Raw genomic sequence first — 12,866 nt, 5'->3', positions numbered from 1 at the left:
AAGGTTTGCTGTCTTTTGCCTTGTAAACGCACAGTGTTAATACCAGCAAAATTTAGCAAATGGAGAGGAGTCTTGATTCTTGACTAGCTGTGCTGCAGAATAGTATTGAAAAAACAATCACTAACTGCAGAAAAACACCTTTTTTTATCTTTTATTTTTCTGGTCCAAGCCATGCTTGTTTATTTGAGGTAGGAGAATATTTCAAGTAGGCGAATGTGTTCTAACAAATTCAAGGGAGGCAAAAAAAAGAGTTTAAAGACTAAATGTAGCATTAAGGATAATTACAGCATGTGTTTTCTACTAACTTCCTATTTACAAGAAAGGAAGAAAAAGGTCATCTGGGTGCTCCTGTTGTATTCAGCAAACTTTTGTCTGTGTGGTTTCACATGAGAAATTGGGAAAGATGTTTCAGTTCTTCCACTGTTTCACTCCTCAAAAACGTTTTTGTCAAATCTTAGGAGTACTGAAGAAGTTTGAAGAAGAAGATTTGGATGAGCTCTTAAGGAAGCGGCTGAAAGATTCAAGTGAATTACCCGGTGCTTTATGGCATATTTATGCTGGCAAAGATGCTGACAAGATCCGAGAATTTCTGCAAAAGGTTAGATTTACAGGAGAACATGGAGATTATTTTTAATTCTTTAGTAATATGGTGCTTTTTCTTTTTTGTTTGTACTTACTAGTGTTTACGTGGTAACCCTTTTCTGAAATACTTGTGTTATCAGATGCTGAAATACTTGTGAAAGGTCCCAATAAAAACAAAACAACGCCTGCAGCCCAGCAGCTACCAGTCTTCATAGGGCCCAGTCTTCATTAGCTCAGTCAAAGAACATTCCTTGTCTCTTGGTGAAGATGAAAGCAGTGGGGATAATGTACACAAGGGCAAAATTCTGCAACATTAGCTACTGTGCAGATCTTCTTCATGCAGCGTGTGATGAGCGAGTCAGAGCCAACTTAGAACCTCTCAGGTCCTATCTTAAAACGTAGGATGAATGTCTGCCACTGGACTGCTGGCAGCGATCAGCGCTGTTACACAGAGATACCACGTTGGAGACGGTTTTCTGATCTCTGCCTTCAGCGTGTTTTCATGTTCTAGAAGGCGGTCTTCATGGATGACCTAGAAATACCAAAATATCACCAAAGCAGTTGCTCACGGAAAAATCTACACAAGAAGCCTTCTCTCTTCTACCATGGCAGTAATTTGATGAGTTTTAGCTGTCTAAATTAAAGAGGCCTGTAAATGAGCTGGAGGCCAATGTCTCTACTGCAAGCAGGGAAAACATAAGAAATGTAGCGGTAAGATTCTCTTGGACTGCATGCCTGGGTTTCAGTCCCACAGGAGCTGTCCTCTGGTGACTCAAACATTTGCTCTTTGACCAGCTGAACTGTGGGAGAAAATGAGCACTAGTGAATAAAAACACAGCTAATTCCTGGAGGCTATGAATTATACATCCAGTCTTTTCTGTTTATTCAGAGATGTGATGCTCATAAAGTAGACGATGTCCTTTCAGTTTGGAAAAGAGAGCTGAGAGTGGCTGTGGCAAACAAACTGGTGAATGCAATGGAATAGGTGGATGCGGGGTATTATTTGGAGATTCTTCTTCCAGGGCAACTAAAAGGGACATTGTGCAACTCTGGGAGCAGCAGGCTTAAAACAGAAGAGCCACTTCTAGTTGTGGTGGATGGATTGGATACGTCCTGGCTTTTCTTCTGTAGTCACTATGATTCATTAATTAGCAATTGATTAAGGGTGATGGTTATTCCCCTGTGATTGACATAATAAGAGATGGTTGTTGCAGTACCACTGTGTCAGGTAGTATTTTTAGTTTTTTAAATGTCAATCATGAACAGTACTGTTGCTTTGTAGGTAAGGTATACCTACGACTTAACCTGCAAAAGGTTCAACTTCTCTTAAAAGTAACTTTGAGGTCTTTTCTGTACTTGCAGATAGCAAAAGAGCAAGGCTTAGAAGTTTTACCAGAACATGATCCAATACGTGATCAGAGTTGGTATGTGAACAAAAAACTTCGCCAAAGACTTCTTGAGGAATATGGTGTAAAAACCTGTACGGTTATTCAGTTTCTCGGTGATGCTATTATTCTACCAGCAGGAGCACTTCATCAGGTAAATACTCATGTTCAAAGACATACAGGATTAAATAACATAAATATCATAAAACAATTCAGATTTTTTTTTTTACTGGTAGCTATTACTGCATAGGAATGCTTTATAAACTTTAACAGCTTGTATGCATAACGAGCTGCTACTAACAGTTTCAACACTTGATATATTAACTGTTCAGTTTTTACTTCAAAATGAAAGAATGTTCAGACTATTATTAACCACCTTTTCCATTTGTCATTTCATTAGCCAATTTTCTAAATAAACTGGTGCTAGTTATAACGTTAGGTTAACTTCCCTAACCTACCTTAGATTTACTTGGACTAGGTAAACCCAAGGTTAACTTAGTCCTGGAGAGGCAGGGAAGGAACCCAAATGGAAGAATACCTGGGTGTCACATGTCGTCTTTTCTGCCTTCAGCCATAGGGAATTACAGAGAAAGCTTGGGTGTAATTCACAGGATGGTTCTGCAGCAGAATTTGGGGGTTGTTTTTCCACTGCACAGTACGTTCCTTTGTACTCGGAAGGTACATCAGTCGGCAGCGGCTGACTGCACCAGCTTTCCTTACCATCAGACGCAGCAGTTCCACTTCGGCAGCAGCGAGGCTGATCCTATTTGCAGTTCTGCACTAAGAAGTACTGCCAGTAGAGCACCTCTGGAGAAACAATATATGGATTTGTGTAGCAATCTTTAGTCCTCAGCACATACATTTTGTTACTTTGCTTTTTTATCACCAAAGAATTTTTCACCAGACAATTCTCTTAGGTTTTTTTCTTCCCCTGTGAATTTTGTCCTTTTAAAACAGGAAGTGGAGCCTGCTTTCTTGCTGCCTTCCCATCTGTCAAGCACCACAGTTAGGTGGCTGACAGTCAAGGAATGAGGAGCATCCCCATTCTGCAGTAGGGACTGTAAACCGTCTTGCTATTAAAGGTTTATCAGCAGTCTGCACTTGGGTTCAGTTGAGGTCAGGTCTTTCTGAAGGCAGTGCTGTTTGGTTGCTGATCTGCAGATCAGCTTCCAGCCACTACCTCTTTGGAGCACAGAGGGAGCAGTGGCTTGCTGTGCCACCATAGCCAGGGCAGTGGGGTTTTCTGTGTTGTAAAAATAAAAAAATGACTAGGTCATAGTGGTGACAAGTGTCAAGACCCGGTCTTATTTGCCTTGGAAAGCAAAAAGTCCCTTACCCAGGCTAGTTTCCTTTGTCATTTTTCTCTTTAGGTGGGTTTCACGTGGTGGTGTGTTAACCCCCGATGATCTGTGTGGGTTTGTTTGGGCCAAAAGAAAGTGAGAAAATCCAAATGATCAAATGTTGGGTTGCAGATTGCCTTTCCCCATGCCATGCTCCAGGGGCAGGTGCTTTTAAGCCCTTACAAAAGGGAGAAGGAATGTCTGGCGTTGTTGGTATTCTTAGCTTTGTTAGGCTATGGCAGTTTGTATTCCCAGAGTCAGTGGGATTTGTATTGCACTCTCCATTAACCTTACTCTGATCTCTTGAAACAAGGGAGATCATCCCAGATACGTGACTGAAAAGGGAACCCACAGAGAATCATAAACGTACAGAGAAAATTGTTTTATAAAGCATGAGGCATTTATATAAGGCACACAATACAAAACATGAAGCTGTGAGACTGTTCCAGGCTTCCCTGCAGTCTGTAGGTTTCAGAGCCAAAAATAAGACCACTGTTATCTTTATCTCCTTGGCTTCAAACTCCAGATTGCTTTTGAAGTGGTAATGCTCTAGCTTCTGGCACCAAGGAGTTAATAACATGGTGTTTTTAAAACCTTAGTGGGTGAAGCTGAGAACCTTTTCATCTTCAGTAAGTTCCTGCGAATCTGCCACGTAGGAGGAAATGAAAGCATCGTGTTCTTTCATGTACGTATATGGTGCTCTATATAAAGATGTATAAATACTGACCTTAGGGATCAGTTCCAACACTTAACACATACAAAATGCATTTAAACATTTAAAAATAAGTCTGAGCAAGAATACGTACATGGTTAAGTTTACATGTTAAGCATTTCAGGTTTACGTGTTAAGTGTTTCAGATTTACATGCACATCATGAATCTTTAATAGCTAAAACTGGGTAATAGTTGATAGTAAATTTGGTGGTAAATGAACAGTTTTATTTTTATTTGCTCATCTGTAATGTTCTGGAACAGAGGAAATGAGGCCAATGCATGGAGGTAGGGAGCCCATTTGCCTGTGATCACTGTGCGGTGTAGTCAGACACTTTCATCCTGGAACCAGTTGGGTTTGTTGTCTCATGCTTCTGACTGCTGCCCTAGAATTTTACAGTTCTAACACGGTGGAGGTTGTTTAGATTTTTTTGTTTTATGTGTAGGTTTTTTTTTTTTTTTCCTCAGCTTCTATGGATTTGCATCTGGCTTAATTTGTTGGTGGTTACTTTATGGTAGCATAAACGATTCATTTTGCATCCTTTAAAAAACAAACCAAAAAGCAGCAACGTTGGACTAGTCTCTGTATGGATATGTCCTAGAACATACCTTGAGGGTCGCTCGGTAGGTTTGTATCTCCTCGGCTGTACCGATAGGGGATCTCTTCTGCTTTGCTAACATATGGGTCTCATTCTTCCTCCAGCACTTGTGACAAGGAGCCCTCATCTCTCTGGCAGGCATTCCTAGATGAAACAATGGCCTTCTAGTTGTTCTTTTGAAAGATACGCCCTTTCTGTGGCTCTGTACTGAGTCATCCTGTGTCACAGTCCTCCTCCAGGGATGCCCTCCCTCGTCTCAGTTTGGTGATACCCAAATTTGCAAAATATTGTAGTGATAAATTGAAAGATAGCGCTGCTTGACTCAGTGATGGAAATGTGTTGTTTAGACTAAATGCAAAAATTGCTCATAGTAGAACAGGTTATTATAATGTTGTTTTTTATAGCTGCATTATCTTGATTTAACAGCAGGATTATACATTTATAATAACCTGCTGCAGGTAGTACGACACCCTGGAGATGTTCCGATAAGCGGGGATGACAGGGCCTGGGGCTTGCGTGTGCAAAGTGTGAGCGGGGGGCCCTGCATGAGGACAGGATGGGGCCATCTGAGTGCAGGGCAGCCCTAGCCCTGTCCTCCTGCCCTGCTTGCACTCCAGGATGGCCAAGGAGACACCGCTGCTTCCCGTGGGCCGGGGTGAAGCTGTTCTGTCAGCTCGGCAGGAACTGGAACGGCCGTGGGAGTGTTGTCGTCCTCACCCCGTGGACCTCAGGGGAGTCGTTGCTAAATATACTGGTGTGTGTCATTCTCAGTCAGTATTCAAAGTGCATACAAGTAGAACTGCCTGTGGGCTGTCAGCGGGGCATTCCCGTGTTAGCAGGCAGGCAAGGTAAGATCTGCCTTCCCCTGAGACAAGACAGGCACTGCCTGGGAAGAAGGCGTAAGGTACAGCAAAATGAGCGATGTGACAGCAGCAAATCTTGTCAGTTCTGGGATGGAGGGAGGCTGAATTGGTAACATCTCGTCTCAGTGAGAAGAAAGTGAAAGAGCTGGGTGGGATTTGCATGCGGCAAAAAGCAAAACAAGGGCGGGTACGGACTTGAAATGGGAGAGAAGCCTGTGAGGGAAGGGGGCTGGAGCCAGCCGCCCACTGCACAGCGCAGACGTTTCTCCTGCAGCTCTAGGAAGTTCCCTGAGCACCAGATGAGCACCAGCGGGCGCCTCTGGTGGCACCTCTGCAGCTCTTTCCTCACCTGCGGCTTCCTCAAGTGGGAAGCTGAGGCTGTGCAGCATCCGCAGAAGGGAACAGTTCTGCTGTGCCCTTCCTGACTGTTATGAGGTTTGCAGAAACCTCACGTGTGATGCTGGTGTCGAGCTATGTCACTTTTCAGGATTTCACCTGCAAGCTGCCTCATAAACCAGGCAGTGTTTTTGAAGAAGAAAATCATTTCAAAATGAAGTGCCTCGTCCTCAGCTGCATAGGTCCCAAAGGTTCATTGAATGTCAGGCATCACAACAGAAACTTGGGGCTGTACATCAAAAACACCTTGATGTTGCTAGACATAGGTTTAAAATCCCCGGAGCTCTATCGGTATGGAGCAGGGTGGGACTGTTTGCTGCAGTAGCAGAGGCAGCCCTCCTGACGCCCCAGAACTTGGGTAAGTTTGCCAAACTGAGTTTGCACAACTTGATGAGCGGCTGTTAGACTCTGAGGAAAGGAGAGCGTTGATATGCTGAAGAAATGGTGTAAGTTGTAGAGGTTCGGGGGTGAAGCGCTGTAGTGTATTTGTCAGAAGAAGATAAACAGGAATTGGCAGCCAGGGCCCAACCAGGGAGCATGTTTTCCTGTCTCCTGCCCCTCCAGATGGAGCTGGTGGCAGCAGATGGCGTTTGTTTCTCTCATAGGCACCTCTCATCTGTAGAAGCAGTGGTTAAGGGAAAAAGAAGTGCCTTTTGCCCTCCTGGACATGCCCACTGTTCATGGCTTTTTTTTTTTTTTTTCCCCTTTGAAATATACGGACCCGCACTTCCTTCCCAGCAAGCAAAGTGAGTTCAGCCTGGCCGTTCAGGCACAGCCCCCAGTGTGTGCTGATGCCCAAGGCACCGGTCCAAGGCCAGGCATGCCGCTCTGGACGTGGCCGTGTGGTGATGCTGACGGCAGCAGAGGGGGGGAATGGCACAGGAGGGTACACAGAGCAAATGTGAGAGCCAGCTGCGGCAAGAAGCACGAGAGCAGAGGCAAATGTGCATCATCCCAAGAGTACCTTTCACCAGAAGCCAACTTGTCTAAGTTAATTGCTCTCTACATAAATGGCATAAAGGTGCTCTTGAGTCTGAGAAGCATGTGGCTGTAGAGTAGAATAACCCCAAAATACTAACAATAGCCGTCCTATTTTTATTTCGGATAGGTGCAAAATTTTCACAGCTGCGTTCAAGTAACCGAAGACTTTGTGTCTCCAGAACATCTTGTACAGTCGTTTCACCTAACACAGGAGCTGAGGCTGTCAAAGGAAGAAATCAATTATGATGATAAACTGCAGGTAGGAAATGACTCCTGCTCCGGGAGCTGTTGTGAAGGCAGGGCGTGCTGGGGCTCATTGAGGTGCGGCACAGCCGTGGAGCTCCCTCCTCGCTGCCGTTCACACAGAATAACAATGAGCAGCAGCAGCAGCGCCAGGGGGTGTAAATGACTCTCCCTGGAGTTGCTGCTTTTATTTATTTATTTCACATTATGTTTTAGAATGTGGAAAAAGGTGTTTCCTTTTCCTCTGACTTGGTTCTTCAGCCTTCCTATTTTTTTTAAAAAAGCCACCCATCTTGGTCCTAAATGCAGTTACTTGTAGGAGTTCCCGAGGAGCGGGTCTTACTAAACTGTCTGATGTTCTTGCAGGTTAAAAATATCTTGTATCATGCAGTTAAAGAAATGGTGAGAGCTTTGAAGATTCATGAAAGTGAAATGGAAGATATGGAAGAAAACTAAGCTCTCGCTGCTTTTTTGTGTTAACGGCAAAAAAAGGGGTTATTTTTTTAATAGACAAACGGTATGCACACTAATTAAAGCTTCACAAACCATCAGTGCCAAGAAAGTAGAGTCGTCGTATTGTTAATGACACTGCAACGGTAGAGCTTCATATCACAGCCACTGTGATTCTGTGTTAGACTTGCAAACAACAAAGCAGCGTTCCGCTGTCCTGTATTATAATGTACATGAAGTTTGTTAAATGTTAAAGATTTAAGATGATGTATTTATTTTTGGAAAAAAAAACCCACAAAATTCTATGCTATATTGTTGATCAAATGTAAATGTGACTTGTACAGTTTGCTAAAATAATTCCGATATTTTTCACTACATTGAGACAGTTACTGTGAGAGTAGGACACAAACACCAGCTATTGCCTGCATTTGGGATCTTGCTGAGTCCGCACAGCAGTCATGTCATAATCTGAAAATTACTGCCAAATAATTGTAAACTTTGTAAAATATAAAGTATATAAAGTAGATATTAAATACAGACACTTCAGTATTTTATTGAAGCTATTCAGTGTACAATTAAACGTTTTCAAAAGGTGTAATTTATTTAAAAATTGTCTCATTTTGGTAAAAATTTATGTGAACTTTTAAAGCTAAATATTAAACTTAATATGCTATGTAAATATATACATATATACATTCAATGATGTATTTTTTTAAAACATTGGCTTGCTTTAATTTGTTAAAAGTGCAAGTGTTACACATGCTTTGTACATTGAAGTTGAAAGGGGTTTTACATTTTCCATTAAAAGGACTTTATCAGATGCTGTCTCGTGTTCATTTTTCATGTTGGTGGCATTGTTGTGACAGCCCGAGCTGTTCACTCCCAGTCACTGCCGATGTGTGTGCCGTAGCATCGCTGGCTCTAACACGGGGCTGGAGGTGTTCTGTGCGGCCGCTGGGCGCCCTTCTGCCCTCTCTGGGTTAGAAGCAAAACTGCCAAGGGAGTGCTGCAGTGCAGCCCCAGGGCTGAGCCAAAAAGAGCCTCTCGGAATAAGACAACTCAAACATTGCTTGCGTTCTGTCATCAATAATCCCACACTTACTTTGGGTGAAGGGGAAAAGGAATTTCTAGAGCAAATTGTTTTTAATACCATCTTGGCTTTTTGCAGTCCGAGTAATTGAGCAAAATAATGAATGGGATTTTTTTAAAGTATGTTTTTAATTAATAATGATGAATTTTGTTAGACAGGCACGCAGAATTTCAGCTCTTTGGGTCGGCCTGAAAAGTTGAATTGTACATCAGCTTGTATCATGATTTGAACTAGCTGAACGTTCAGGTTCCTGTGTAAAATGCTGGAGGCAGCCGTGTGCTGCAGCGGGGCAGTCAGTCTCCTGCTCGCTGCTCCCAGTGCCGCGGTCTGACAGGGCTGGGGCGTACTAAAAGAAGTTGTGTATGAATTACCTGAAGGTAAGGGTGAGATACAAAATTTGAGGGTCCAGAAGTAAAGTTCCTTACTGAACTGGTTTGAATTTGTTTGAAGTTGTGAAGAAATACATTCAGGATAACATTAGTAGTTGCAGCTGATTCCCTGGTTCGCACCTGGCGAAACACAGCACCTTACCTCATGCTGTGTGTCGCACAGGACCTGACTGTTAGCTGTGCTTTTCTTAGTTTAGAATGTGCAAATGAGTAAATTTTTATCTCGTCTGAATGGTTTTTTTCCTCAGCTTTTGGTGCGGTACTTTAAACGTCTGTGAGATGTGTGAAGACCACTGAAATGTGCGTTCCCACTGTGGAGCGTCAGGTCGCATTCCCTCCCCCTCGCTTATTTTTCCCACACAAAGAGCAGTTGTTGTTAGGGCACAGCCTGTGGGCTGTCACCGCAGCTGCCCTTTGTGCTGGGGTTGAATGGACTCGCTCAATTCTCTGGTTCCTGGCAGAAGGTGTCACGTCGCTGCCTGTCCTGCTGAAGCCTCGGCCTCCCTGCTCTGCTTGGAGCCGTCCCGAAGAGCTGTGCGGGGAGCACCCAGGCACTTCTGGAGGGCTGCCTCGAGGGAGCCAGAGGCTGCCCTCGCCCTGCACGGCTCTGATGGTGGAAATGTGAGTCCTCACCTCCGCTTGTGCCGTGAGTCACTGAGCGGTGGCTTGTTCTCATTTCCAAGTGTGACTGCTCGAGTTGTTTGTGACCACCTGTTGATGAATCTGTAAGTATGTGAGAGAGATGTTAATCTATGAGAACACGTGGTTAAAAGCGGTGAGAAACAGCAAGAATCCTCTCAGAGAAGGGGCAACGAGATGGACAAAATCTCATTTTGGAGAGACAAAACGGATGGGATCAAGCTTCAGTGCTGAGTGAGATGCTGCACAGCCCCACCGGGGTAAGTAGGTCTTTGCTGCTTTCTTAGCAAAGATAAGTTGATAAGATTAAATGAAGTTTCTCCTGCATAAACAGGATCTCTCTGTAGAGCCACCCCAGTTTAACTATCCATCTGATCTGCTCGGAAGATTTTATGTGAAGTAAATTGGTACAGTAGTTACACTAGAAGTACAAAGACTTGTGGTTAATGGGTATGTCTGATAGATTCGCAGTGTGTAAAAACCTGATGTGTTTTGCCTGTCACTTTGTGAACTGACTCTGTGCTGCTCTTGCAGATGTCCTTATAAACTGCCCGCAACAGTGACGGTGTTTCCCCAGTAACTAACGGCAGGGGAAGACGCCAGAAGCACTGAGCAAGGGAAACGTGGCACAAACTGAGCACAACAGGGAGCGCTGTAAAGCGCTTCGTACAAAAAGACTGCGAGTCACGTGCTGCATGCTCCCAGTATGAGCGGTATAAGAGGCCAAAATTCTGTCCTTTTAAATTGGTATACCAAATTCAGCTTATACAGTGTCCTAAGATTTCTGGCTCCTTCACAATGAAGTTGAGCTCCTGGCTCCTATGCAGGAAATGAGCGCAGGAAGCGGGGTTAGCGTTAGGCTTATGGCCAGAGCCAAGCGGGATTTTCAGAGCTGGTGTCAGGGCCAGGGGGTTGTTTTCAGATCAGTTTTTTTCCTCTTGACCATTTTTGTGTTCTCTAAGACAGTACTGGGCATGTTCTCTCATTTCTAAAATCTTTATGAGATTTTCTGGTCTCAACTATTTTAACATAGCCAAAGATAGCAGCCGCAGCTGTCTGAGTGCAGAAACACTCATCCATCTTCTAGAGCAAGAATATAAAGTAGTGTTGTCTTTTACCAGTTTCCCATTCAGACCAAGCTCCGTCTTGATCAGCTCTCCCCTCCATGAAACTGATTTTTTTTGCACTGTGTAAGTTCACATCTCAAACTCGTCAGAACTGCATGCCCTCCTCTCCACATCCACCCTCCTTACCTCACCCCTTCCAGCTCCTCACTGCCAGCCGCTCTACAGACGCACATTAGAAGAGCGCGGAACATTCTTCCTGTTGTAACTGCAGGGGTAACGAACACGGAGCAAGTGCTGGGTGCAGAACAAAGCAGGCTGCTGTGATCTGAGCTGTTTCAGCATGGATGTCTACGTACATTTCAGCTCCAACAGAAGTTACGGGATTGCTGGAACTGGCGGCAGTGAAGCTGTTCCCCATTACACATCGGGCAATACTGACCTGTGACAATCTGATGTTAAAATCTGTTTACTCTACTCTTGCAGCTTGACGGAAATCGCCCAGATCTTTGTAAGACAAACCTCCATCTGATCAGAACTACGTTCTCATGCTCTCTGACCTTCTTGGTAGGTGGTAATTCTGTTCGTACTCTCTCCCGTGACATCCTGTGAATGCCCTCTCCTGCTCTCACAGCGGACAGCCTTCTCCACCCAGCGCTCGTAACTGGGAATTTCCCTTTCTTCCTCCTTCCACAGCCACCGTGCCCCGTTCTGCTGCTTTCCCGTGCAGGATGTTTGTGCTCTCCCCCACATCCGCACTGGACGTGCTGCCTCCTCCTGTTACGACTCACACTGAGGCTTTGCAATGCCTTTCTCTTCTCACCCGCAGCCCTGCCTCGAAGAGCAACGTCAGCTTTCCGCCGTGCTCCTGCATCCCGCCCTCTGACTTGCTCTTTGTTTGCAGGAGTGCAGGTCCCCCGCTTCGGTTCCCCTTCTCGGCCTTTTTGTTCCCATGATGCATGTGCCCCATGGGGCCGCAGGGGATGCTCTGATGCAGGGGCCACATCCCTTCTTTCCATCTCAGCAGGGCCACCAAGGAAACTCTGACTGAGGGGCAAACGATCCGTAGCATCAGACGTACACAAACTAACCTCTGTGCTTTTTCATTTGTTGTTGTAGGTTTTGAAAAGGAAGTTACAACCTATATATAGCTGGTAGGAAAATGTTGCCTCAGAGCAATGTGTTTTACCTGATGCATTACAGCTGCACTTTAAACATGGACCTCTCTAAAGCAAAGTGGTAGGCAGAGAATGTTTGTTGTTACGCATCAAAGTGAACATTCCCGGTACCTTTCAGCCATACCACATGTATTCTTGACACAGAAGCCTGTTGCCTTCTCCAGTCGTGGGCCATGTGGTTTATCATAGCTCTGTGCTTCCTTAGTGCTATTACAGTGTGGGGTTAGTAGCTCCAAGGCAGGAAATCCTGTATTTGTACAGCTCTGAGGATTTCACATTGTTTGATCTCAATATTGCCTTAACTCATGCAGCAAATGGTCCCGGGTCTGGACAAAGTAAGGTTTCTTTGGATTGCAAAACAAACATTGGAGAGAAAGGAGGTGGGGGAAAACGGCCGTAGCGCTGGCGATTTAGGAAGTGATGCATGTTTGTATGGTTAAGCTCTGTGTGTTGCATTCAGGCAGAAGGGTCTTGCAAATGCTGCCCGGATTTTATGTGATTTGGGGCACCACGTTGCTGCTGATGCCTTTTGGACAGCTGTACTGGCTGACTTTGTTTTCTCCTGTATGTTTAGTTGTAATTAGCAAGGGATTTTGTTATCTATTTTCTAGCCTGCTTTCATTTCATATCTTTAAAGAACTGTCCTTCAATATGTTTTCTTAAAACAGGGAGGCCAAACATGAAATAAATCTGGAGTTATTCCAAGCTGTATCTGAGAGATGCTGTATGTGCACAGCTGCCATCACCTCTCTGCGCAGCGCAGCTCTGGGTTGGGTCTGACACAGCGGGCTGTGGTGCTGGGGGCTGCTCAACAGGAGCTGAGGATGGCGGCAGAGCTGCTGCTGACACGAGGACGAAGGAGTTTAGGACCAAAGATGTCCTGATGACAGAAGTGCTCTCAGAGGAAGAGGTCACCACATCCAACTTTCCTTTTATGTAAGACCAAAACGTAAAACC

General features: G+C 44.6%; 1 protein-coding gene across 7 annotated transcripts in view; it reads left to right on the top strand.

The window, feature by feature from the left end:
- JMJD1C (jumonji domain containing 1C) overlaps positions 1-8,369 on the top strand; it is a 147,952-nt gene extending 139,583 nt beyond the window's left edge. For all 7 annotated transcript variants that reach the window (XM_021399569.1, XM_021399572.1, XM_021399570.1 and 4 more), the window contains 4 exons: positions 459-598; positions 1,945-2,121; positions 6,984-7,115; positions 7,466-8,369. In XM_021399569.1, the coding sequence (XP_021255244.1) occupies positions 459-598; positions 1,945-2,121; positions 6,984-7,115; positions 7,466-7,555 (539 nt within the window). In that variant the 3' untranslated portion in view covers positions 7,556-8,369. The remainder of the gene's footprint in view (positions 1-458; positions 599-1,944; positions 2,122-6,983; positions 7,116-7,465) is intronic.

This window comes from Numida meleagris, chromosome 5 (genome assembly GCF_002078875.1).
Source record: "Numida meleagris isolate 19003 breed g44 Domestic line chromosome 5, NumMel1.0, whole genome shotgun sequence".
Lineage (NCBI taxonomy): Eukaryota > Metazoa > Chordata > Aves > Galliformes > Numididae > Numida > Numida meleagris.
The sequence above is the reverse complement of the archived record's forward strand: the minus strand, read 5'-3'. Positions and strand labels throughout refer to the sequence as shown.